Raw genomic sequence first — 27,784 nt, forward strand, 5'->3', positions numbered from 1 at the left:
CTGTTATTTTCCATCTCAAAAGGTTGAGTGGGTGGTGGTACATACCTCCTTTGTATGCTCTTTGATGTAGACACCATCAATGGGGTTGTTGTACATTTGGCCCATGTTGCCTAGCTGTATTTAATTTAACACTAGATCTAAAGACATCAGGGGGTGTTTGTCTCTACAGAGAGGGTGAGACTGCCTATGGGGTAGGCCTATAATAGTGACAGATGCCTATGGGGTAGGCCTATATTGGTGACAGATGCCTATATTAGTAACAGATGCCTATAGGTTAGGCCTATATTAGTTACAAATGCCTATGGGGTTACATTGCCGATGCTCCTTCACAACCCTTCTCTTTGGCCCTGGTTGAGGTGAGAGATGGGTGTAGCCTGGGAGGCTGGAAAGAAGGAACTAGGGCAGTGGCTTTTAAATTTAGCTCCACAGGCCCCACGGCTGCAGGTAGAGAGCAGCTTTGTACTCTGAGCTGTTTTGGGCTTGGAGCGCCAGGGGTGGGCGGAGTCGGAGATGCTGCACTACTCAGCAGTTAAGTTTCACACTTTTCTTTTAAAAAAGGGGACATTTCAGAGAGGGGAAGAGAGCAGGAGAGATCCTCATTTCTAGCAGCCGTGTTGTTGGTGTAGTGCCATGCAAGGGTTACATTGGGACTCTTCTTAATGCGGCTGTGGTCTACTTACTGAAGATGCAAAACTGAAATATCTCAGGAAGCGCTGAGTTCTTTTAAAAAATCCATTATGATGAGGAAGTTCATGGGGTTGATCATGATGATGATGTTTGTCCATCATGTAATACCGAAGTGTGTGTTGTGTGATTGCAGACGAGCCGGCTAGCCCTAGTGTTGACCATGAGGCCACGTCCATTCCTGCTTCCGCCGTGATATCTGGCGTTCCAGCCATACTCCCCCTGAACCCAAGCACCTCCCCGTGCCCTTTCATTCGCCGACAGCTGTCACATGACCAAGGTAAGAGGTACTCTGGGGGTGGGCTCCTGGTTGTCATGGTTATGATGCAGATACAGTTCTGTCTGTTGCTGTGTTGTTAATGCTGTTGTCTGTTTCAGTCACTGGTGACATCTGAAACATGGTACCCTATTCCGTATGTAGTGCACTAATGTTAACCACATCCCCATGGGCAAAAGTACTGCACTATATAGGAAATACTACCGTTCCGTTTCAGCCAACTCCATTGTGTTGTTTTCTGAGAATGCATGACATTGACCCAGTTCTTTGAACAGGCTTGAAAGCAGTGAGGATGTCTCCTCCATCAGTGCCGAATCACTTTGAAGTAAAATTTGCAGTGTGTCATTGCTTAGATATCCCATTCACTTTGGGCTGTGCATTTCAACACAATACATTTGACCGGTCATGTTTATCGGTCTGTAGGTTAATTTGCATAATTTTTGTGGAATTAAATTGCCCTGTGTATTTTTGTTAGTCTTTGTGCATTTTATTTATCACACGCACAGCTTACAGAGCCTAGTTTGAGGCGCGGAATAGCCTACCACCTGTCAGACAGCTTACAGAGCCTAGTTTGAGGAGCGGAATAGCCTACCACCTGTCAGACAGCTTACAGAGCCTAGTTTGAGGAGCGGAATAGCCTACCACCTGTCAGACAGCTTACAGAGCCTAGTTTGAGGAGCGGAATAGCATACCACCTGTCAGACAGCACCAGAGTAGCTCCTCAAGGCTACTGGAGTGAAGCCTGCTTTTGGAAGCTCAGTCACTGCACAACATGTAACAACTCTATATGCGATCGCGTGTTAAATTTGGTGGCCACAATTAAAAAGGAGCTATTTTTATTTCTCAATCTCAACTTGTAAAGCGTGTCTCCCATTCGCCATTAGGAGGCATAACTATAGCCTGCCTACTGTCAGTGGTCACCACCACTTTGCAATGTGAGCTTGAGGCAGTAGACCTGTTTGAAACCTGATCATTTTACTTCAAGTAATGAGGCATATCATACCTTGTTCGAAGTAGCCTCGTGAAAATCCATCCATAGAGACGTGGAGGCAATTATTTAATAAAGTCTTCCTCTAGCCATTAACCAGCATTTCTCTCCTGTTCTATTGGTTTTCATATCAACTTTCTTTCATTGTCCAGAAGCCAAAGGCACAATCCTAGTCATATAGCAACCCATCATGGTAGTTGCTCTTTCTAAGTTTATAACAGCGATGTTCATCCCTGTCACGTATGGAACTGCTCACATTAGGTCTGCTGTTTACAACTGTGTTTTCCGCTAATTGTATTTGGGTAAATGTTTAAAAAATACGTTTTATCTGCTTCATTACAGGAGTTGCATGTTCAATAACAGGCTACAGCATTTTGACTGTAAGACAATAGGCTTGCTATTGTTGCATGTTTTCATTAAGCTGATAATAAAAAATGTCCGGTCCTTGTATGCATGCATAGTATCAGAGAGGAAGAGGCGACGCGAAAGGTTTCACTCTCGACAAAATCTGTCCAAAATAAGCCCAATGCGTTTCAATGGACTTATTTTGGGCCTAAGCTTGTCGACTGCCTTCCCGCCGACACCTCCCATTGTTAGGGCGGAAACATACGCATCTCATCATTATATACAGATATCTGATAGCATTTTCTGTTGGTCAAGTAATTTTACCGTTGGAGAATTTTTTTTTACTCTTTGTTGACTGGTTAATGAGGGTCAGTTAGTCGGCAGAAAAATGGGCTGAATTTTAATCTCTAGTCCTGTGATATTGAGCTCTAATACCACCACTGACCCTCACCAATAACACTCAGCTGGAACATCACTCTGCCCTGACTCCTTAAAACACTTATGTACCCCTGTTGCCATGACACTGCCCCTCACACTGTCGTTGTATACATCTTCCGTTCTCAAGAGTCCCTCAGAAATGCTATCCTGGAGTCTGATGCTTCGACCAAACAAGAGCGGTCCAAATCCTGTGACGAGGGTCTGGATAACTACAGAGAGGAAGGCAGAGGGTAAGTCCCTTTTGAAATTTGGTCTTATTTCTCATGATACTCTTTTTCCAATGGTTCTCTGTTCATCCTCCTAATATCTGCCGTTTTGTCCCCCTCCTTCTCTCGGTCTCCAGCCGGTCCAACAGTAAACACATGCCTGGACTGAGAGGCCTAAGAAAGGTGAGGACACGGATCAATCCAGGGTTAATTAACCACAACATGTTGGCTGTGTTTATAACCACTGTAAAGGGTTGGTTTATCCATGACATGTTGGCTGTGTTTATAATGTCTGTTAAATTGCTAGGGACTATTATGATTAAGGTATTCTGCTTTTCCCCACATTGAGTGCCTAACGGTGTAACAAGCTGCTACTTTTATTACATTTGTTTTTAATTCAGTCTTTGTACTCTCCCTGTGCCTTTGAAATGTTTTCTAATCACATTGACAGGATGTGTTGTGTGGTTTTTGGCTTATCTTGATTTCCTCAGCCATAATGAACTCACCTGTCTGTGATTTTTCTGCGGTAGTCAGGCTTTGATGCTCCTGAGACTCCTGGGGATTGACGCTCTTTAAGAGTACAGGCTCGCTGTTTCTGCTGATACTCCTATGTGTGTGTGTGTGTGTGTGTGTGTGTGTGTGTGTGTGTGTGTGTGTGTGTGTGTGTGTGTAGGCTCTGGATGGACACAAGTCGTCTGATGACTCTGGTTCCAGAAGGGACTCCTCTTCAGATATCTTCAGTGACTCTTCTAAAGAAGGCTGGCTCAACCTAAGGCAGCTCAACACTGAGAAGAGCAAGGTATATGTTTGTATATTGTCAAATCATGTGGAGGTCTACTGTGCTAGTCTGGTTACAATCCACCATAGATGCTGGAAAGGACAATGTGAAACAAAAATATCCACAGTAGTGTGAAAAAGAAAACATGCACGCCCACCCCCACACTGCAAACAATTTTGATCTTCACGCAGAGCCTTATCTCAACGTTTCTCTCTCGCTCGCTCTTTCTCTCCCCAACTCTCTGTAGCGTGTGGGCGGGGGTTCGAGGTCGTGGAAGCAGATGTATGCTGTGCTGCGAGGCCACGCCCTCACGCTCTACAAGGACAAGAAGGACGGCGTCTCTCATGCCTCCTCCCACTCCCAGTCCGACGACAACCCACAGCCAATCAGCATCAAGGCCTGCCTGATTGACATCTCCTACAGCGACACAAAACGCAAGAACGTGCTGCGGCTGACCACGTCGCACTGCGAGTACCTGTTCCAGGCGGAGGGCAGGGATGACATGCTGTCCTGGATCAGAGTCATCCAGGAGAATAGTAATCTGGATGATGAGGTGGGTTCTTCTGGGAAAGACGCTACGCTCTAATCTACTGCATTACTAATCTCATCATAATCACACGATGTCATTGTAATGTGTTTCAATTCCTTGGTGTCCAATCTTAGATTGAATCATTCTTTGCTGAGCACATGTTTTTATCCAAAGTGACTCACATACAGTAGCTAGCATTTATACCAAGATTCAGGTGCCCAGGTCATAACCTTACCTCAAGGCAGTTGTTTGAAATGCCTGTGTCCTTTTTTTGAAGCAGTCACTTGTGAGTAGCCTGCATTTGCACTTCTTGGATCTCATTTACACCAGTCATTGTCACTGTCCTTGGTCACTAGAAGAAACAATAGATTTTGGACAGAGAGACTAAACCATCTTTGTTCACCGCTCCTCCCCTTGGGTTAACTGCTATGAAGAGTTTGTCCGGTTGCCTTGGTGTTCCTGTTCTGTGGGTAGACTGACTACTACTGCCTTAAAGTAACAATGTCAAACCATTTTAACACTAGGGACAGTTTCCCTAACATAGATTAAGCCTATTCCTGAAAAAGCATTGAACATGTATTTTACTCCAGAATTATGCTTAAACTGTCTGGGGAAACTACCTCTTGACTACTCATGCTTACTGTATGTATGATATCACTAGGCTACAGAAAATACAAAAACATCCCCTGCTGGACTCTAACAAGAATGTTTTACTGTTGCTGTTCTATCACCTCGTCTTGGTTGTATGGTAACTTGTCTGTTGGCCTGTGAAATGAGCTTGTTCAGCTGTTTGCCCCGTGTCTTTGTCTGTGGTCTCAGTCTCCCACAGAGTCTCACTACTGGGGACCAGCCCATGACTTCTAAATAGCACAAACAGGATTCAGTGTGGTAAACTACTAAATCGTATTCACTTTAAACTCTCTACACAAACGGTAGATCAGTGATTAACCCTTTAGGTTTGATTCTTTACATGGACTGACTTTGTTGTCTATGATGTGTTTCAGAATGCTGGTATAACTAGCCAGGACCTGATCAGCAGAAAGATCAGAGAGTACAACACCATGATGAGGTATGCAGCCTGACACATGCCCTCTTTATTTGACCCACAATGCAATGTCCTTTTAGACCCACTCCTATGCACAAGCCATTAAAGTCACACATAGTATTATTGAATGTACTAGAATATCTCTGTCTCTGTGTTGGATCCAGTGCCCCCAGCACCAAGACTGAGCCTTCCCCTAAAACCTCCCGGCAGTCCCTCAGTATCAGACACACCCTCCTGGGGGGGAAGGGAGAAGGCAAGAGCCCACACTCACCCAAAACAGGAGAGAGGGGTAAGATTACAACAAAGGGCTTAAAGCAAGGGATTACATGTACCACCAGTAGACATGCTGTGTTCTTTACAAACAGCTGAAGAGGAGTGCATAGTGCCGACGTTGTAGCTATTCTACACAGTAAAGGTGCACATTACACGACAACGGTAGACAGTACATATGGTAGGCCTTCATGTAGAAATGTTATTGAAAATGTTTATCTTTGGCTGTCTGCAGAAGCAGCTGTTGACCCTCCAGTAGCTAGTGTGGTTTGAGTGTGTATCTTTAGTGTGGATTAGCTCTGACACGGCTGCTTTGTGTGTGTTCTGTCAGATGACTCCAGTCCTCCACGGGATAAGGCTGCCTGGAGGAGGGGCATCCCCGGCATCATGAGGAAGCCCTTTGAGAAGAAGGCCACAGCTGGGGTCACCTTTGGGGTGCGCCTCGATGACTGCCCATCTGCACAGACCAACAGGGTAAGTGAGAGAGTGTGCGTGTGTTCACATGTGAGAAAGACATGGTGGAAATGATGTTGAATGAATTGAGCATGTGTTTTGTTCCCCTTTGATGGTCTTACATTTGCGAGGTTTAAGTTCTACTTCATGTTTATAAAAGTGGTATCTATTTATTTGTTTCTTGATTCATCCAATATGTATAATGCTAAAGGCTTTATGCCGTGTAGTTTGTTCCCCTCATCGTGGAGGTGTGCTGTAAACTGGTAGAGGAGAGGGGGCTGGAGTACACTGGGATCTACAGAGTACCAGGGAACAACGCTGCCATCTCCAGCATGCAGGAGGAGCTGGACAATAAAGGACTGATGAGTGACATCGACATCCAAGAAGATGTGAGTGACACACACACACATACAGACACACACCAACCTCTCCTTGTCCTAGTCTGTAATCCCCACATGTTTTAAGCTAACCACCATCATTCCTGTTCCCAAGAACTCTAAGGCTTCATGCCACAATGACTACTGCCCAGTAGCACTCACTTCTGTAATCATGAAGCGCTTTGAGAAGCTGGTTATGGCACATATTAACTCCACCATCCAAGATACCCTAGACCCACTCCAATTTGCATACCACCCCAACAGATCCATAGATGACGCAATCTCAATTGTTCTCCACACTGCCCTCACCCACCTAGATAAGAGGAATACCTATGTGAGAATGCTGTTCATTGACTACAGCTCAACGTTCAACACCATTGTCCCCTCCCAAGTTCGTCACCAAGCTTAGGACTCTGGGTCTGAACACCTCCCTCTGCAACTGGATCCTGGACCTCCTGACGGGCTGACCCCAGGTGGTGAGGGTAGGCAACGTCACCTCCACCGCGCTGACCCTCAACACAGGGGCCCCACAGGGATGTGTGCTTAGTCCCCTCCTGTACTCTCCATTTACCCACGACTGAGTGGCCACGCACGACTTCAACACCATCAAGTTTGCTGACGACGCAACGGTGGTAGGCCTGATCACCGACGACGATGAGGCAGACTACAGGGAGGAGGTCAGTGCCCTGGCAGTGTGGTCCCAGAACAACAACCTCTCCCTCAACGCAAGACCAAGGAGCTGATGGTGGTCTACAGGAAAGGGGGGGGGGGGGATCATGCCCACATTGACGGGGCTGCAGTGCTTCAAGGTCGAGAGCTTCAAGTTCCTTGGTGTCCAAATCACTAAAGACTTAAAATGGTCCAAACACACACGCAGAGTTTGGCATGGGCTCTCAAATCCTCAAAGTTCTACAGCTCTACCATTGAGAGCATTTTGACTGGCTGCATCACTGCCTGGTCTTGCAATAGCACCGCCCTCGATCGCATGGCTCTACAGAGGGTGGTGCGGACAGCCCAGTACATCACTGGGGCCGCGCTCCCTGCCATCCAGGACATCTATATCAGGCGGTGTGAAAGGAAGGCCCGGAAAATTGACTCCAACCACCGAAGCCATAGACTATTCTCCCTGCTTCCGCATGGCAAGCGGTACCGGTGCATCAAGTCTGGTACCAACAGGCTCTTTAATAATTTCTATCCCCAAGCAATAAGACTGATAAATAGCTAACAGAATAGCTACACGGACTATCTGAGTCTACCTTGTATCTTTATTGACCTTTATTTTTGCACTGTCTCTATGCACACTCACAGGGCCCTACACACACACACACACACACACACACACACACACACACAATTCAATCTGCTCACTGACACGTAATATGCACGTACATTTATACTGACTCTACACATACAAACACACCCACTCACATACAAGCTGCTGCTACTCTGTTTCTTATATCCTGTTGCCAAGTCACCTTACCCCTATACATAACTACCTCCATCACTCCAATATCCCAGCACATTGTAAATATGCTATTGGAACTGACCCTGTATATAGTATGCTTACTTACTTATTGTGTTCTTCATATTTCTTATTTCTTGCTCTGTGTTACTGTTTTCTTTAACTTCTCTGGGATAGGTGGGATGGTAGCGTCCCACTTGGCCAAAATCCAGAAAAAATGTAGCGCGCCAAATTCAAATATATTACGATAAAAATCAATCTTTCATGAAATCACACATGAAAGACACCAAATTAAAGCTACACATGTTGTGAATCCAGCCAACATGTCTGATTTCAAAAAGGATTTACGGGGAAAGCACACCAAACAATTATGTTAGCTCAGTACATAGCCACAGAAAAACACAGCCATTTTCCCAGCAAAAGATAGTAGTCACAAAAAGCAGAAATAGAGATAAAATTAATCACTAACCTTTGATGATCTTCATCAGATGACACTCATAGGACATCATGTTACACAATACATTTATGTTTTGTTCGACAATGTGAATATTTATATCCACAAATCTCGGTTTAATCGGAGTAATTGCAGAGAGCCACGTCAAATAACAGAAATACTCATCATAAACTTTGAAAGATATGTTTTACACAGAATTAAATGTTTTACACAGAATTAAAGATACACTTGTTCTTAATGCAACCGCTGTGTCAGATTTTTTAAAAACTTTACGTAAAAAGCACACCATGCAATAATCTGAGACGGCACTCAGATTTAACAACATTTCAACGCCATGTTGGAGTCAACAGAAATACGAAATTACATCATAAATATTCCCTTACCTTTGATTATGTTCATCAGAATGCACTGCCAGGAATCCTAGTTCCACAATATTTTCGTTATTTTGTTCGATAATGTCCATTACTTATGTCCAATTAGCTACTTTTGCTAGCATGTTTAGTACACGTGTCCAAACGCTCGCGCAGATGCAGGCAAACGTTGGACGAAAACTTCAAAAAGTTATATTACAAGTCGAATAAACTGGTCAAACTTAGTAGAGAATCAATCTTCAGGATGTTGTTATCATTTATATCCAATAAGGTTCCAACCGGAGAATTCTTTTCAGTCTCTATAAGTAATGGAACGCATGGCGAAATCATGAGGAATGCGCGTGACCAAGAAGCTGCAATCTGCCAGACCACTGACTCAAACACCTCCCATCCGGTCCCACAACACGGCATAAGCTTCATTCAGCATTCTACAGACTGTTGGCATCTAGTGGAAGGCGTAGGAAGTGCAAACAGATCCATATATTACAGGGAATTGAATAGGCGATGAGTTTAACAATGACCAGTCTCAACAATGACCAGTCTCAGAATTCTGTTTGGATTTTGTCTCAGGTTTTTGCCTGCCATATGAGTTATGTTATACTCACAGACATCATTCAAACAGTTTTAGAAACTTCAGAGTGTTTTATATCCAATAGTAATACTAATATGCATATGTTAGTATCTGGGACAGAGTAGGAGGCAGTTCACTATGGGCACGCAATTTATCAAAAAGTGAAAATGCTGCCCCCTATATCAAAGAAGTTAAGTATTACATTCTTATTGAGTTATTGCATTGTTGGGTTTTGAGTTTGCAAGAAAGGCACTTGTCTGTACTTGTGCATGTGACATTAAAACTTGAAACATACATATATATCTCCCATACCTCACAATAACGGCTTTAATGGTTTTCTCACTTGCTTTCCCTGACAGAAATGGAGGGACCTAAATGTGATCAGTAGTTTACTGAAATCCTTCTTCCGGAAACTTCCAGAACCCCTTTTTACAAATGGTGAGATACTGAACACACAGTAAATGCATGCCTACAAAGAAAAGACAATTGGTTAAGAAAGCATTGTTAATCAATCCTAATTATTTAGTCGTGGCTGTTAAAGGAACTAAGTGGTCCTTGTATTCTATTTACAGAAAAATATGCAGATTTTATTGAAGCCAATCGAACAGAAGACGCAGTGGAGAGGTTGAAAGAGCTCAAGAGGCTGGTAAGTTACAGCTCATGCTATGAGGGTTTTATGATAGATCTATAGGAATAAGAGCTTCATGTAGTTTAGCGGTATGTTTTAATTGTTGCATTGAAGGTTGGTTCTCTTCTCTTCGCAGATCCTTGAATTGCCTGAGCATCACTATGAAACCCTCAAATTTCTCTCTGGACACCTCAAGTTGGTCTCTGAAAACTGTGAGAAAAATAAGGTATGTCAGTGTGAGAGATAAAATGTTATTTTTTTTAAATGGAGCCTTTTAATAGAGGCCTTGTGTATGGACTTGACTGAATGCCACTCATGTCTCCTCTCTCCCCCCAGATGGAGCCTCGTAACCTGGCCATCGTGTTTGGACCGACTCTGGTCAGGACCTCAGAGGACAACATGACCAATATGGTCAACCACATGCCAGACCAGTGCAAGATAGTGGAGAACCTCATTCAGCAGTTTGACTGGTTCTTCACTGAGGAGGGGGACGATGACCCTGTTGTACGTAGCATCTCTCTCGCCATCTCGCTACTGCTCTCTCACCCCACACACACACACATGCACACACCTATCTAAACACACTCGGTCATGCTACTCTCAGCTGGTAATAACACAGAATGTTCAGTGTGTGATGTAGTGGATGTTTGTTAATCTTGCTGGTTGGCTAAAGTGTTGTATGAGGTGAACATTTTTCTCTCTGCATCCCTCGTTGACTTCTTTCCTCCTCTACTTTCCTCTCCCTCATTGGATCTCTCTCCTGCAGACCTCAGTGGAACAGGAGAGTACAGTGCAGTCTCAGCCTGTGCCGAACATCGACCACCTGCTGTCCAACATCGGCCGGACCACAACAACCACCTCAGCTGCGGAAGTCTCAGGTAACTCACCTTTTTCTCACTGTTACCACACCTGGCGTGGTGCTAATGCAACAGTCCTGTGACAGTTTTACCAGTATACTAATGAGCCTCAGAAATAGGGACCCAGGACATGCGTGTGTATGTTCAGAATGTACCTGTATGTATTTGTTAGTCCTAAAGTAAGAGGCTTCTTGTTTGCTTTCCATCAGATGATCTAAAGCTAAGCAAGTCTACTGAAAAGTCTCGTGCTTTTGTAAAGGCAAGCTATTTTAGCAATTCTTCAATGGAAGGATTTTCGGTTATCCAATTGGAAATTGCTGAAAATAATTTGCAAATGTTGTTAAGCCTTTTGTTAAGGTCTGTTTTGTTGTCATTCTTTTTTCATTTGCCCAAGACGATGAATTGTCTTTTACGTTAGATTATTTCCCCAGTTCTCTCTTTTTGCTTTTTTATGTTTATTTTTTCCTTTGCTCATGTCATCTCTCCCCGTGCTTTCCTCTTTATGTTGAGATGAAGACTTATTTTCTTCCCCTCCCATATAAACCCGGCATGTTCTTTCCCCTCAAACAACAGACAAACAAAACAACAGAGTGGAAGTATTAACCCTTCTGACCTCTACCCTTGGTTTGTGTGTAGTGTGTTTTTTTCTCCCCTGTCCCTGTCCAGCACTCACACATTGACCCAATCTGACACAGGCCAAGTGGGTGGCGTCAATCACTCGCTGATGTCACTGGTGGACTCTGTAATGTCAGTGGTGGACAGCTGGGACTGTAGGAAGAAGGACGATGAGTGTTGTCCCCAGTGTAGCTGCCTAGTCTGCAGAAACCCTCAGCTCTGTTAACTTGGGGTGAAACATGAAGGAGCGGGGGAAAAAAGAAAAACAGAAAGAAAGAGACGTCGATGTTTTGTCATTTCCTGTTGGTGTGCACGTTTTTCACATTTCTCTAAAATGAAAATACCTTATAACCTAATGGATACATACAGAGCAGTGCCTGCAGTAGTTTCTTCTGAAAGCCTTTCTGCTGTCTCTTGTCTCTAAAGCTGATCGCGAGGACAAGTAGCATGGTACGGTCAAACCACGGTTTCACTACCGCCTGCTCATGTGGCATTACTGTCATGGTGTCTGAGGGGGGGGGGGGTTGTAGTGGTGGGGGGCTGAGCTGGCTGTTGTCTAACACACTCAAAAGACATCTAGGAGAGATCAGAACATAGTTACACACACACATTGACTAGGGAGGTTAGATGGATGCCGGTGAGATAGTAAGTAAAGTAGCTCTGATTGCTTTTGTCCCTTTCTGCCCTCCTGTCACATTTGACTCTCAGTCATACATTTGAGATGGACATCATAGGGTGAATCTCGAAGGTATTCTATTTATTGCGTGCAGTCTACTGAAAACGTTAGATGGAAGCACGGACAGCATTGGGGGAGAAGGTCTGAGGAGATCTCTCCTTGCTTCCCTCTGATATGTGAAAGAGGTGAGGAGATGATTCACGGAATCAGGAAAATACTTCTGAGATTCACCCCTAGTCTTATCAATGAACCACTGTTTTTTTTCAGCATCAGAAACACCAACTACAGTCAAACACTGCCACCTAGCTCCTCCCTCACTGCTACATACTTCTACCGCAACACACCAACCATCCACATCTATCAAACACCCACCTTCCCCATCAAAAACCTTGTGTAGCACACTGATATACACACCAGATTTTGGGTCAGTTCCACCTATATTCCAAATGATTAAGGTAAATAGCATTTCCTATATGGAGATATTCCATGTCCAATACAGCTGACAAGAATTTAAATGGAATTGACCCCAACTCGGACACACAAAACTCGTAAATCAAGCAAACACACTTAAAGGAAAATTCCATTGTTTCATTAGTCCATTGTTGATATAGTCACAAACTGTTTTGCATGTCAGCGATCAAGTTTTGAAGATATAGAATTTTCTAAATGTAGAAATGCAGCCGTTATGATGCATTTTTCATCATACAGTGCGTTGGGAAAGTATTCAGACCCTTTGACTTTTTCCACATTTTGTTACGTTACAGCCGTGTTCTAAAATGTATTACATTGTTGTTTTTTCCCTCAACAACAATCTACACAATGACAAAAGCAAAAACAGGTTTTTATCAAAAAAATATGGAAATATTACATTTACATAAGTATTCAGACCCTTTACTCAGTACTTTACTCAGTACCCAGCTTGGCATTCCAAAAAGTTCCATCTTGGTTTCATCAGACCAGAGAATCTTGTTTCTTATGGTCTGAGAGTCTTTAAGTGCCTTTTGGCAAACTCCAAGCGGGCTTTCATGTGCCTTTTACTGAGGAGTGGCTTCCGTCTGGCCACTCTACCATAACACCCTGATTTGGTGGAGTGCTGCAAAGATGGTTATCCTTCTGGAGGTTTCTCCCATCTTCACAGAGGAACTCTGGAGTCTGAGTGACCTCCCTGACTAAGGCCCTTCTCCCCCGATTGCTCAGTTTGACCGGGTGGCCAGCTCTAGGAAGCGTCTTGGTGGTTCCAAATTACATCAATTTAAGAATGATGGAGGCCACTGTGTTCTTGGGGACCTTCAATGCTGCAAAAAAAAACTAATGGCTTGGTTTTTGCTCTGACATCCACTGTCAGCTGTGGGACCATATATAAACCGGTGTGTGCCTTTCCAAATCATGTCCAATCGATTGAATTTACCACAGGTGGACTCCAATCAAGTTGTAGAAACATCTCATGGATGATCAATGGAAACGGGATGCACCTTCGAGTCTCATAGCAAGGGATCTGAATACTTATTTGAATCAGGCGTTTTTGTTTTTTATAACATTTGCAAAAATGTAAATAACACTTTTTGCTTTGTCATTCTGGGGTATTGTGTCGATTTGAGGATTTTTTTATTTATTTAATCAATTTGAGAATACGGCTTTAACTTAACATGCACTGTATGATTCTGCGTTTTCCATCATATGAAAAATGTATCATACCGGCTGTATATCTGTATGATGCATCAGCAATGGACTAAAGAATCAAATACCAGAAGATGTTTTTTGCGTGGAGTTTTCATTTAAGCCGTACCCCCCACCTAACACACACTATTCTGACTTGATAGTGGTAATATTTATGTAGGGAATGGTTTCTTTGATAAGGTTTTTGTAAGGACCTTGTTTTGTAGTGTTTGTGGTCGTCAATCATATTCAATTGACCTAACCCAGAATGTTCAAGAGTGCTACAGGGATTATAGAATAGAGTTCTAGACATATTGCACAACCTGCCCATCGTGGCTAGCCTGCATGGGTGGAACAACAGACTACAACACACAACTGTGTCCCCTTAACAGAGACGTGTTGTCATCCCTTCCTATGTGATTGTCTCTGAGATGAGAACAAATGCCCTGTTGCTGGTGGCTGACTGTGTATTGTAATCGTTTGTGACTGATGTAACCTGTGGTCCGTGATGTGTTGATGTAGTCCCTTTGGGTACGTCCTGTTATGAGCATGAGCTGCTTCCTGTCCTAGTGCACACTGCCGGGTTTCATCTTGTTCCTGTCATCCCTCCATTCCTGGCCGCCACCTCTCTTCCTCCACTCTCATGGACAGTGTCTTTCTTCTGTTTCCTTCCTTCATCTCTGTGAGCTACAAATCCCCTCTGTTGAATCTCCTGCCCCCTCACAGTGCAGGTTTCTGTCGGTCTCTTCACTGTACCCTGTGATCTGCCTACAGTCTGTCCTCTCTCCCTGACTTGATAATTGTGTTGTTCAGCAGATTGTAAATGCTTTAAAGATGTTTTCTCATGCCTTCTCCTCTCCCAGATTCAGCATGCAGTGACTCCTCCAAATCAAAGGTAAGTGGCACCACGTTTTCTGTCCATCTTTTAGCTCCTATTTTCTTTTTTTTGTTGCCATTTAACAGATGTTCTTATCCAGATTGATTAGCAATTGACCATTCCGTTTCAGAGCAGAATTTGAATTTATTTAACCAGGTAGGCCAGTTGAGAACAAGTTCTCATTTACAACTGCGACCTGGTCAAGATAAAGCAAAGCAGTGCGACAAAACAACAACACAGAGTTACACATAAACAAACGTACAGTCAATAACACAACAGAAAGATCTATGTACAGTGTGTGCAAATGTAGAAGAGTAGGGAGGTAAGGCAATAAATAGGCCATAGAGGTGAAATAATTACAATTTAGCATTAACACTGGAGTGATAGATGTACAAGTCGAGATACTGGGGTGCAAAAGAGCAAGAGGATAAATAACAATATGGAGATGAGGTAGTTGGATGTGCTATTTACAGATTGGCTGTGTACAGGTACAGTGATTGGTAAGCTGCTCTGACAGCTGATGCTTAAAGTTAGAGGGAGATATAAGACTACAGCTTCAGTGATTTTTGCAATTCGTTCCAGTCATTGGCAGCAGAGAACTGGAAGGATAGGCGGCCAAAGGAAGTGTTGGCTTTGGGGATGACCAGTGATATAACCTGCTGGAGCGCGTGCTACGGGTGGGTGTTGCTATGGTGACCAGTGAGCTGAGATAAGGCAGGGCTTTACCTAGCAAAGACTTATAGATGACCTGGAGCCAGTGGGTTTGGCGACGAATATGTAGTGAAGGCCAGCAAACGAGAGCATACACGTCGCAGTGGTGGGTAGTATATGGGGCTTTGGTGACAAAACGGATGGCACTGTGATAAACTACATCCAGTTTGCTGAGTGGAGTGTTGGAGGCTATTTTGTAAAGTCAAGTATCGGTAGGATAGTCAGTTTTACGAGGGTATGTTTGGCAGCGTGAGTGAAGGAGGCGTTGTTGCAAAATAGGAAGCCGATTCTAGATTTCATTTTGTATTGGAGATGCTTAATGTGAGTCTGGAAGGAGAGTTTACAGTCTAGCCAGACACCTAGGTATTTGTAGTTGTCCACATATTCTAAGTCAGAACCGTCCAGAGTAGTGATGCCTGTCGGGCGGGCAACAATCGGTTGAAGAGCATGCATTTTGTTTTACTAGCGTTTTATAAGCAGTTGGAGGCCACTGAAGGAGTGTTGTATGGCATTGAAGCTCGTTTGGAGGTTTGATAACACAGTGTCCAAAGAAGGGCCAGATGTATACAGAATGGTGTCGTCTGCGTAGAGGTGGCTCAGAGAATCACCAGCAGCGACATCATTGATATATACAGAGAAGAGTCGGCCCGAGAATTGAACCCTGTGACACCCCCATAGAGACTGCCAGAGGTCCGGACAACAGGCCCTCCGATGTGACACACTGAACTCTATCTCAGAAGTAGTTGGTGAACCAGGCGAGGCAGTCATTTGAGGACCCAAGGCTATTGATAAGAATACGGTGATTGACAGAGTCAAAAGCCTTGGCCAGGTCGATGAAGACGACTGCACAGTACTGTCTTTTATCGATGGCGGTTACTATATCGTTTAGGACGTTGAGCGTGGCTGAGGTGCACCCATGACCAGCTCGGAAACCAGATTGCATCGTGGAGAAGGTAGGGTGGGATTTGAAATGATCAGTGATCTGTTAACTTGGCTTTCGAAGATTTTAGAAAGGCAAGGCAGGATGGATATAGGTCTATAACTGTTTGGTCTAGAGTGTCTCCCCCTTTGAAGAGGGGGATGACCACGGCAGCTTTCCAATCTTTGGGGATCTCAGATGATATGAAAGAGAGGTTGAACAGGCTAGTAATGGAGGTTGCAACAGTTTAGGCTGATACTTTTAGAAAGAGAAAGTCCAGATTGACTTGGTCAGCTGATTTGTAGGGATCCAGATTTTGCAGCTCTTTCAGAACATCAGCTGTCTGGATTTGGGTGGAGGAGAAGCAGGGGGGGGGGGGTCTTGGGCAAGTTGCTGCAGGGGGGCTGAGCTGTTGGCTGGGGTAGGAGTAGCCAGGTGGAAAGCATGGCCAGCCGTAGGAAAATGCTTCTTGAAATTATCGATTATCGTAGATTTATCGGTGGTGACAGTGTTTCCTAGCCTCAGTTCCGTGGTCAGCTGGGAGGAGGTGCTCTTATTCTCCATGGACTTTAGTGTCCCAAAACTTTTTGGAATTAGTGCTGCAGGATGCAAATTTCTGTTTGGAAAAGCTAGCCTTAGCTTTCCTAACTGACTGTGTGTATTGGTTCCTGACTTTCCTGAAAAGTTGCATATTGCGGGGGCTATTCGATGCTAATGCAGAACTCCAAAGGATGTTTTTGTGCTGGTCAAGTCTGGGGTGAACCAAGGACTATATCTGTTCTTAGTTCAACATTTTTTGAATGGCGAATGCTTATTTAAGATGCGAGGAAAGCACTTTTAAAGCGCAACCAGGCACCCTCAACTGACGGGATGAGGTCACTATCCTTCCAGAATACCCGGACCAGGTCGATTAGAAAGGCCTGCTCGCTGAAGTGTTTAAGGGAGCGTTTGACAGTGATGAGGGGTGGTCGTTTGACCACGGACCCATCGCGCATGCAGGCAATGAGGCAGTGATCGCTGAGATCCTGGTTGAAGACAGCAGAGGTGTATTTAGAGGGCAAGTTGGTCATGATGATATCTAAGAGGGAGCCCATGGTTACGGATTTAGGGTTGTACCTGGTAGGTTCCTTAATAATTTGTGTGAGATTGAGGGTATCTAGCTTAGATTGTTGGATGGCCGGGGTGTTAAGCATATCCCAGTTTAGGTCACCTAACAGTATGAGCTCTGAAGATAGATGGGAGGCAATCAATTCACATATGGTGCCCAGAGCACAGCTGGGGGCTGAAGGGGGTCTATAACAAGCGGCAACGGTGAGAGACTTGTTTCTGGAAAGGTGGATTTTTTAAAAGTAGACGTTAGTGATTGGTGTGTGTGACTGACGTCCTGGTGTTTTGTCCCAGCAGGGCTTGTGGGGCTCTGGGAAGGACCAGTGTAGCAGGGAGATGCTTCGCTCCTCCTTCTTTGTCAGCCGCAAGCGTAAGAAGCCCAAGGACAAGGCTCAGCCCAGCAGCTCTGACGACGACCTGGACGCCGTGTTTGCTAAGAAGGAGCAGCCAGAACAGCAGAGCCTGAGCCACCAGGACCTCCACCCAGCCTGGTCCCCAGACAGCCAGACGGATGTGGAGAGGGAGGCCAACGAGAGAGGGGAACAGCCAGGGGACAGGGTCCAAACCAACGGGGAAGAGTCCCGTTCAGACGGCCTCATGTCTCAGCCCTCTCCATCCCCCTCTCCCAAACACACCCCCTCCCCCTGCCTCCGTACCTCCTCCACGCGCTCCCCCTACACCTCCCAGTCCCCCCACCTCGGCCACCGCAGGCAGGTGGCCCACCAGTCATCTCTGTCTGACCCACCCTCCAACTACGATGAGGTCTCAGACCTGGGCACCATGAACAGCACCAGCTCTCAAGTGTCTGTGACGGGACACAGGGTGAGGCATGGTAGGACAGGGGCCCTGGGACCAGAAACTGGGGCCAGTGGCTTGGGGGCCGAGGTCAGCTCCATCACCTCAGATTATTCCACCACCTCCTCCATGACCTTCCTCACCGGGGCCGAGCTGAGCACGCTCTGTCCAGAGGTACACTCGGTGGCCGAGAGCAGGGGAGGAGATGACGCGGATGATGAGCGTAGTGAGCTGATTAGTGAGGGCCGGCCCATGGAGACGGACAGCGAGAGCGACCTATCGGTGTTTATTGGGAGCGTGAAGGAGACCCGGCCGGGGAAAGATTTCTGCCAATCAGACGTGCCGGATGCGCCCAGGCCCCTCCCCTCCCACAGACTCATCGAGTGTGATACTCTCTCCAGGAAGAAATCTGCTGCGCGTCAGAAGACTGACAGCGATTCCTCGTTGGACGGAGGGCAGAGCGACAAGGATTCCAATAGGCTGTCTCGCGTTCTGGGGGTGTTTAAGGGGCGTTCCACCAGCAGCCTTAGCTCCTCCTCCCGCAGCGAGTCAGAGAAGGGAATTGAGCCTGCATGGCGTCTCAAGATCACAGACCGGCTGAAGTTCCGTCTGCGGACGTCCGTAGACGACATGTTCGGGGTGGGCACCCAGCAGAGCCGCTCTCCAGAGGGACGCAGGGACAAGAAGAAGAACATCAGACGCAGACACACCATGGGAGGCCAGAGGGACTTTGCTGAGTTGTCTGTGATGGGGGACTGGCAGGGGGGGATGGGCGGGGGCTCGCGGGCAGAGCTGTCGGCTGTGGACCGGCTGAAGCCCAAGTGTTCTTCCCAAGACTTCTCCATCCGGGAGTGGATTGCCCGCGAGCGCCACCGCACCTCCAATCCCGAGGTAAGCCTGGACTTCTCTGAACACCAGGGGGCACTGCTCCTCCTACGCAACCCCGACCCCCAGAACCCCAACCACCAGGCCCAGGAGGCCCCGTCGTCGTCACTCTCAGACCCCCTCTCACTACGCCCAGCTCCAGCTGAGCTGCTGAACGGAGACACAGGTCCCCAGAGTAAAAGCCTGAATCTGTCGGCCACCGCACACCCACACAAACTCTCTGGTGCTCAGGTGGTCCAGTCTCGCTTCTACCAGTACCTGTGAGAGGTGGTGTCTGTCTGTCTTTCTGTCTGTGAGATGTGTATGTGTTTGAGAGTCTGTGAGTGGATGTGAGTGATGTTTGTAAATGACCAGTGAGCATGTACAGGTACTGTGAAGTGACGTTAGTGTGTTTACTCAGTCTGTTTGGTGGTGTGTGTTAGTACGCTTAAAATAGTAAGGGTTACTGCACAGGGGTGGTTTATCTGACTGACACAACAAGGCATGGAACAAAACATTCAATTCATGTTGATACATTTTCTCCTTTTTTATGACAAATGACGGACTTTGGGATGGGCGTTGGGGTAGAGAAATCCTCACTCCTAACAGAAATCCCTGTTATGCTGAAGATTGCGACTCGAGGGCCTCTTGCTCATGGATGAACTGATGAGTCAGAATGTTGATTGGTGTAAGGAAGTGTAAACATGGCTGGTGTTTCAAGTTAAAGATTGTGAAAATACAGTAACTGACTTGTAGGAGGCAGATTTGTTTTAAAGTATTGCAGAGGAACTATTTTTGTTGTATGAGGGTCTCGGTTGGTTAAAAGTGAGTCCTTCAGTAACCAAATTTTAAGAATGTACGACGTGCTTGCTGTAATACTAACTAAAGCTTTAGTTGCTTGTTCATATTTTAAATTGTACAGATTCCCCTTCCTCTCTACTTGAAGTGTTTTTATTTTCGGGATAGCCTGTGTTTTGGACTGCCGTCGAGTGACCTCTTTCAAGGTGCATTGTGACAAGACACTGGACTAACGACGTCATGAAAATACAAAATAACTGTTTTTATTCCACCCTTTTAAGAAAAAAGCAGTGAACTACTTCCCTCTAATTCAATATGCTGTGTGCTTGTGGTTTCATGCTTTGGTCAATTAAGGGCATCAGATGGGGTCAAGAGGGAGAAGAATATGAATAATCAAATCAGAAATCATGTTTCTTTCGCAATAGGAAGTGCCTCATAATGAAATGTAAAGGGTGCCAAATCGTCTTTGTTGAGATGCATAAAGATTTGACTGTGAATGATATTATCGTGGACTCACACTGTCATTCTACAGGTTCTATCTTAAACAGAGGAAGGCCGAGCTTCCATTCCCTAGGCATTCCACTCTGCTCTTCACCTTTTTTATACTTTTGTTTTTTCATTTCCTTTTTTTGCATTTTGGATTAACAGAACTTGAATTTAAAATATTTCTGTATAAAATAAGTACCATGTGTATATAAATGCCATGTTTTAGCTGCCTTTGTTTCATTTCCAGATTTTTTTTTCTAAGTAAAAAGTACAGTATTGAGATGTTGCTGATGGTAGGGTGGGTGTTAGATTACAGACTTGTGATAGCCCAGTGGTTCTCTGGGGAGCGATGAGAGATTCCTCCCTGCATGTGAAAAGGCTTCATTGAGCTGCTGGACCGTTTGTATCATTATGGCATGTTCTCTCTCTGAGTGGAGGGGCATGGGCTCCTAAACACTGGAAATAAATCTTATCAATGGCTAAAAGCATATGGCTGGTGTTTTTACAATCTACTGCACTACCTTCCCTGGTTAGTTCCTGCTAAATAGTATTATTCTATAACTATCATGCCCTAATGTCTACCTCAACTCCTACCACACACAAGCAACATCAGTTATGGTAAACTTCCTTCTTTAGCTGGGCAGTGTCCAATAAACAAAGCCACCAAGAACAAAATGTACCCAAGTAAATTTGAAAATGCTTTATGTACAAGTCACACACACACAGTTCTAGTTAGACTTTTCAACATTTTGTAAAACAGCTGACAACAGAAGTGAGGTCATGGGGACAGACGGTCAAGCCACTGAACACTTCATTTAAATGAGCTGACAGAGAACCAAACATTAACTCTCTAAAACCTACACTGAATATGCCTCATGATCCTTTTGATGTAGTTACAACAGCCAGAACTGTCAGGTTTGTGTCTATTATACAAGAATAATAGTACACTTTTATAATGGGAGTTATAAAATCGCATTACATTTTCAACCTTATGGACTGGTCTGAGCAATGATTCAACTCAAGTAAATTATGTCCAATGTCCAAATCTTTCTTAGATGAAAAATGAAATGTTACAGTCCTTGACATGAATATGTCTACCCCCAGTAGTAAGGCACAGTGACTAAGCACTCGACTCAATCAGTAGCACTGAAGAACCTGCACTACAGCGCGATAGTCATTTTAAAGCAATGTTCCCACATTCAGAAGTTGCACTTTAGCACAGATCTTCAGCGCTACGGATTGAATTGTGCCCTTCCATAACACTAGAGCGCCTCTCCAAATGACAGGAGTGAAAAAATGTATTACTTTAACTTTGTACCCTCACTCATTTGGAAAGGAAATCATGGGCCGATGTGACCACCATACATTAACTCAAAGCCACATTACTTACTGAAAGACATATTGAACATTACCAACAGCAATTAAGAGAAATAAGTTGTTCTGTGTGCTGCTGTTTTAACATCAGAATCATGGACACAAACTCTGGTGGATGGTGGAGTCAACAACAGGTAGCTCTTCCATGTTTACTGCAATGAAAATGCCCACTATATATTTACTTGTGTGTGTGGTGGGAGAGGAAATGCATCCCTCAATAGATGCCGGTTGGAGTGGTGGTTCACTACTTTAGCTGTCCACAAGGGGGGTTACTAGAGGGTTCTTCAGTGACAAGATTATTGGTCCCCAAAAAATAACTTGTTCACTACTAAGACATTTTTATTTTATTTACCAAAGTCAACATCCATGATGGAGATGTCTTGCTAGCCAGTCCAGTTGTCACCCAACCAAAAGTGATGAAGAATAAAGATGAAGAGCGAGGTGTGAGGTCCTTGGTACATGCAGGTACTGTGCTCTAAAGAGGAGCCCAAATTATACAGAGGGTGGAGTAGGTTGGCCTGCTCCTAGATCTGGCTTGCCAATGCCAACTCTAAATGAGCATTGTCACAGCTGACCATCAGAGTTGGCAAGACAGCACAAACAGATCTGGGCCAGGCTAGGGGTGAGGGTAATGAGTTGAGAAGGATTTGTTGCATATTGTGCTGTGGTAGCTGGAGTGTTAACCACGTGTCAGCTGGTTTAAACATCTCCCTCATCCTCCTTGTCCTTCTTGTCCTCGCTTGGTAAGTCCGGCAGTCGGAAACACTCCTCAAAGAAGTTAACTAGTGATTGGCTCAGGTGTTGCCGTGTGCCATCGCTATGCAGGAAGTGTCCCTCATCTGGGTAGATCTACAGTACAAAGACATTACAAAATAAAAGGCATGTAGGTAGGTAGGTAACAATATTTGACACACTGCTCATAATGCCTTCATAACAATGTCCTAAACATGTTGTCAAGCTTACCTGTAGAGAGTAATTTGCCTTCTCATTGATTAAATGGTTGATGAATTTTGCAGAGTGCTGGAAATGGACTTTCTCTTTAGGGAAGGAGAGAGGGTAACATGACATGTAAGATGTGTATATTCAGTCACAGTACTTCAACATTCAGCCTCAAAGTTAATCAGTTAATAAGACTGCTTTGACAGTAACTTAGCCAATGCCCAAATAGGAGTTGGCAAGACAGCACAAACCGATAGATCTAGGAAAGGCTAACTGATCGATAGTAATGACTGTACCATCAGCAGTTGGATGGATGATCATGTACTTCCTGTCCATTAGGTGAGCTGCCCGGTGTGCTAAACTTGCCACCTGAAGGAAAGAGGACAGCGAACAGCAGCATGAAATACAAATTATTTGACATCTTGTCTGACTAGCGGATAAAGTGTACGAAGTGATGAATCTTTACCGAGTATACTCGAGAGTCTGTCTTTGGTGATCCAAGGTATCTCTCTGAAAATGCTGAAGCTGGTGTATAAAGAAGGAACACATAATAGCATGTTATAAGGCACTGTTCAAACTAAAATACATTGTTTGTAGTGAGAAATTATTCATGCGGCAAGAAATGATGTTGCAAAAGCAAATCATTACCATACAACTTGAAATCTGTGATGGGCGAGACGGCTGCTCCACATTTAAGCAGGGAGTCTTCAGAACTTAAAAGCAGGGTGGCTAAATATCCTCCATAAACCTATATAGACAGATAAGGTACAGTTAGTGAGGGACACTTAATAGTATCGTGTTTCTTGAACAAACAGTATAGAAATACATTGTTGCCATATCAAGGCTAGAGCCTTCACATACACCACTCCAAAGACAAACTGCATACACATTCTAACTTTCTATAGACAAATGAGGACTTCCAAACTGAAACCTGATTGAAATATTTATGTTGTTGCTGGGCCGTCGTGTGTAGTTGCTCTCGTAGTTATGAATCCCAAATGGGACCCTATTCCTTTTATAGTGCAACATAGAGCAGAAGCTCACCTCATCATATCTAAACTTAACAAAAAAAGAAACGTCCTCTCACTGTCAACTGCGTTTATTTTCAGCAAACTTAACATGTGTAAATATTTGTATGAACATAACAAGATTCAACAAATGAGACATACATTGAACAAGATCCACAGACATGTGCTTCTACACCTGCATTGCTTGCTGTTTGGGGTTTTAGGCTGGGTTTCTGTACAGCACTTCGAGATATTAGCTGATGTACGAAGGGCTATATAAAATAAACTTGATTGATTGATGTGACTAACAGAAATGGAATAATGTGTCCCTGAACAAAGGGGGGTTCAAAATCAAAGTAAGTCAGTATCTGGTGTGGCCACCAGCTGCATTAAGTACCGCAGTGCATCTCCTCCTCATGGACTGCACCAGATTTGCCAGTTCTTGCTGTAAGATGTTACCCCACTCTTCCACCAAGTTACCTGCAAGTTCCCAGACATTTCTGGGGGGAATGGCCCTAGCCCTCACCCTCCGATCCAACACGTCCCAGACGTGCTCAATGGGATTGAGATCCAGGCTCTTCGCTGGCCATAGCAGAACACTGACATTCCTGTCTTGCAGGAAATCACGCACAGAACGAGCAGTTTGGCTGGTGGCATTGTCATGCTGGAGGGTCATGTCAGGATGAGCCTGCAGGAAGTGTACCACATGAGGGAGGAGGATGTCTTCCCTGTAACGCACAGTGTTGAGATTGCCTGCAATGACAACAAGCTCAGTCCAATGATGCTGTGACACACCGCCCCAGACCATGACGGACCCTACACCTCCAAATCGATCCCGCTCCAGAGTACAGGCCTCAGTGTAACGCTCATTCCATCGACGATAAACGCGAATCTGACCATCACCCCTGGTGAGACAAAACCGCGACTCGTCAGTGAAGAGCACTTTTTGCCAGTCCTGTCTGGTCCAGCGACGGTGGGTTTGTGCCCATAGGCGACGTTGTTGCCGGTGATGTCTGGTGGGAACCTGCCTTACAACAGGCCTACAAGCCCTCAGTCCAGCCTCTCAGCCTATTGCGGTCAGTCTGAGAACTGATGGAGGGATTATGCGTTCCTGGTGTAACTTGGGCAGTTGTTTTTGCCATCCTGTACCTGTTCCGCAGGTGTGATGTTCAGATGTACCGATCTTGTGCAGGTGTTGTTACACGGGGTCTGCCACTGCGAGGATGATCAGCTGTCTGTCTGTCTCCCTGTAGCGCTGTCTTAGGCGTCTCACAGTACGGACATTGCAATTTATTGCCCTGGCCACATCTGCAGTCCTCATGCCTCCTTGCAGCATGTCTAAGGCACGATCACGCAGATGAGCAGGGACCCTGGGCATCTTTCTTTTAGTGTTTTTCAGAGTCAGAAGAAAGGCCTCTTTAGTGTCCTAAGTTTTCATAAATGCGACCTTAATTGCCTACCGTCTGTAAGCGGTTTGTGTCTTAACGACCGTTCCACAGGTGCATGTTCATTAATTGTTTATGGTTCATTGAACAAGCATGGAAAACAGTGTTTACAATGAAGATCTGTGAAGTTATTTGGATTTTTACGAATTATCTTTGAAAGACAGGGTCCTGAAAAAGGGACGTTTCTTTTTTTGCTGAGTTTAGATATGTGGGAGTGAGCTTCTGCTCTATGTTCCAGACAGAGTAAAACCCTCACCCACTCTTTCTTCAGCTCAGATACAGTACTTGAATTGACAAGAAGAGGAGGAAAGGGAACTGAATAACTTTTTTTTACATGGCTTGAATAAGTAGCTAGCTTCTTTTCTTCAAGCATTGATTCTCCCTACCTTTCCATATACTCCAATTCGACTTTTGTCGATGTACATTTCTTTCGATATCAGTCTAGAATAAAGAAGAATAAACAATCAATGCTTTGTTGGTATTAGATTTCCAACAACCCAGTAACGTGCTATAATGAAAAATTGTATCTTAGTTTTTCCCACTGTAATTAAACTGTACCTGCAAATAGCAACTGTAAGATGTGGTAACATGGTGTTAGCATATAAAGAGGGAGCAATTATTTGAATTCTCAAAGAAGATTATACTGTGTCCAGGTGTGTCTCTCCCTCCTTCTCACCTGAGGGCCTCCATCTGGTCCCTCTCCTCGATCACGCCCAGTTTCCTCCTGATGCGGTGGAGGAGGTTGGTGCCCTGGAACCCGGACCCGTGGCCGTCAAAGCGGATCACAATGGTGCTATAACTGCTCACCAGCACCGTGGCCCAGTCCACACGGAACTGCTCTGTCACCATCTGTCCACCAGGTGTTCCGTCCCTGGGGGAAACAGAGGACAGGCAGAACCAATGATCCATTATAGCTCTCTGTGATGGTCCAAAGTCATGAGTCCAATGTCAAAACAGAATATGCTATAATTCTAATATAATCTCTACTGGGGTTTGTATGATATTTTTATCTAGAATAACATAGTAACTGTATTGTGTGTGTGCGGGGGTAGTTGTTGCCATACTTACACTAGTAGCAGGAGGGGGTAGTGAGCTGTGTCTATGAAACCAGCTGGCTTCAGAATCTGCATCGTCAGAGCTGCAAGAAACAAGACTAAATGAAATGTGGTTTTTCTTAAATTATCATATCAAATCTCATAACTAATGCCATTGTTAGAGTGCAGCCCAGTAGTGCATATCAGCATTTATGAAGACATTATACAAAGGGTGAGTCTAATCCTGAATGCTGTGTCATGACTGTCCTGTGAGGATACAAATAGGTCAGATCAGCTTGGCAATGGATGACTTCAACCAGACCCTCTCTCACCGACAGAGGGGGGAGAAGGGAACTGGTGGGGGTTGACACCTCATGCCCTGTTTTAAATTAGAGGAGATCCAGGGTCTCCCTCTCCAAATTCAAAAAGGAATGTGCTTTGTCTCCAGAGACGTTTTCCCGCCGAAACTCAAACACATTCTAAAGTTAATACTGGAACAATATTTCTAACATAGAATGTGGGGAATGGTCAGAGGCGATCTAAAGAATAATAATGTCATACGGGTTGTTATTTTGTGATGTCATTAAAAATGTTAAAAAGGAAATACTGTAACTTGAAGATTATATATACACTACATGTACAAAGTCTCCATCTTTAACATTGTGTATGAAATATGAAAAAATATGAAATTATTTTTGTTAAGATAAGAATGGGATTTTAGGAGCCATAAGAGATCATTTGTCTTCTATAAACTTTGCACAGTAAGTAGCCACGCCCCGAGTGAGGTCAGAGCGCGTGTCAGTCTGACGGAACTGCCACTTTTGACCAGAGTCCATAAAGGATTGGTAAAGAAATTACATTTCAGACCAGAGAGGCGTGTAGCTGCAGCTCACATCCAAAGTGGTTCGAACTCTGAATATCAACACAAGGTCGAGGTGAGAAGCTCACCTCCCGGACAATCATTGGTACGGCTGATTAGCTGTCCTAAGTAAAGTATCTAGAAAAGTGAATTTAAGTGGGACCATTCTACTACTCTTCTCAAATCACTGTTGTATGCTACTTTCATCCCCCAATGGGAACCATCGACACGGCTGGCTAGCCTATCTTCAAAGAGGCAGTTTCAGGAGCGAATGGAAGGTTTGTGTGATTACTGTGAGAGTACAGTAGCAAGAAAATGTATGTGGACTCTGGAATTACCTGGATTTCTGCATACATTGGTCATAAAATTTGATCCGATCTTCATCTAAGTCACAACAATAGACAAACACAGTCTGCTTAAACTAATAACACACAAACAATTAGACGTTTTCATGTCTTTATTGAACACACTGTGTAAACATTCACAGCGCAGGGTGGAAAAAGTATGTGAACCCATGGATTTATAACTGGTTGACTCTCCTTTGGCAGCAATAACCTAAAAAAAAAATGTTTTCTGTAGTTGCCGATCAGAGCTGCACATTGGTCAGGAGGAATTTTGGACAATTCCTCTTTACAAAACTGTTTCAGTTCAGCAATATTCTTGGGATGTCTGGTGTGAACCGCTCTCAAGGTCATGCCACAGCATCTCAAATCGGGTTTAGTTCAGGACTCTAACTGGGCCACTCCAGAAGGTGTATTTTCTTCCATTCTTTTGTTGATTTACTTCTGTGTTTTGGGTTGTTGTCCTGTTGCATCACCCAACTTCTGTTGAGCTTCAATTGGCGGAGAGAGAGTCTTACATTCTCCTGCAAAATGTGTTGATAAACTTG

General features: G+C 44.6%; 2 protein-coding genes across 4 annotated transcripts in view; one reads left to right on the top strand and one right to left on the bottom strand.

The window, feature by feature from the left end:
- Window positions 1-20,725, top strand: part of LOC120055908 (rho GTPase-activating protein 21-like) — a 74,134-nt gene extending 53,409 nt beyond the window's left edge. For 2 of the 3 annotated variants that reach the window (XM_039003950.1, XM_039003953.1), the window contains 16 exons: window positions 821-964; window positions 2,860-2,962; window positions 3,076-3,121; window positions 3,612-3,737; window positions 3,964-4,269; window positions 5,250-5,314; window positions 5,455-5,579; window positions 5,892-6,034; window positions 6,241-6,402; window positions 9,608-9,686; window positions 9,821-9,894; window positions 10,013-10,102; window positions 10,213-10,380; window positions 10,643-10,754; window positions 14,544-14,575; window positions 17,589-20,725. In XM_039003950.1, coding sequence (XP_038859878.1) covers window positions 821-964; window positions 2,860-2,962; window positions 3,076-3,121; window positions 3,612-3,737; window positions 3,964-4,269; window positions 5,250-5,314; window positions 5,455-5,579; window positions 5,892-6,034; window positions 6,241-6,402; window positions 9,608-9,686; window positions 9,821-9,894; window positions 10,013-10,102; window positions 10,213-10,380; window positions 10,643-10,754; window positions 14,544-14,575; window positions 17,589-19,238 — 3,425 coding nt within the window. In that variant the 3' untranslated portion in view covers window positions 19,239-20,725. The remainder of the gene's footprint in view (window positions 1-820; window positions 965-2,859; window positions 2,963-3,075; window positions 3,122-3,611; window positions 3,738-3,963; window positions 4,270-5,249; window positions 5,315-5,454; window positions 5,580-5,891; window positions 6,035-6,240; window positions 6,403-9,607; window positions 9,687-9,820; window positions 9,895-10,012; window positions 10,103-10,212; window positions 10,381-10,642; window positions 10,755-14,543; window positions 14,576-17,588) is intronic. The other variant, XM_039003952.1, reaches the window with a different exon arrangement.
- A 209-nt stretch (window positions 20,726-20,934) lies between these two features.
- Window positions 20,935-27,784, bottom strand: part of LOC120055284 (dipeptidyl aminopeptidase-like protein 6) — a 61,720-nt gene continuing 54,870 nt past the window's right edge. The window contains exons 18-25 of the mRNA XM_039003167.1: window positions 26,071-26,140; window positions 25,679-25,873; window positions 25,389-25,443; window positions 23,199-23,298; window positions 23,017-23,075; window positions 22,847-22,919; window positions 22,575-22,648; window positions 20,935-22,460 (exon numbers count right to left, since the gene is read on the bottom strand). Coding sequence (XP_038859095.1) covers window positions 22,311-22,460; window positions 22,575-22,648; window positions 22,847-22,919; window positions 23,017-23,075; window positions 23,199-23,298; window positions 25,389-25,443; window positions 25,679-25,873; window positions 26,071-26,140 — 776 coding nt within the window. The 3' untranslated portion in view covers window positions 20,935-22,310. The remainder of the gene's footprint in view (window positions 22,461-22,574; window positions 22,649-22,846; window positions 22,920-23,016; window positions 23,076-23,198; window positions 23,299-25,388; window positions 25,444-25,678; window positions 25,874-26,070; window positions 26,141-27,784) is intronic.

Source organism: Salvelinus namaycush, chromosome 11, assembly GCF_016432855.1.
Source record: "Salvelinus namaycush isolate Seneca chromosome 11, SaNama_1.0, whole genome shotgun sequence".
Classification (NCBI taxonomy): domain Eukaryota; kingdom Metazoa; phylum Chordata; class Actinopteri; order Salmoniformes; family Salmonidae; genus Salvelinus; species Salvelinus namaycush.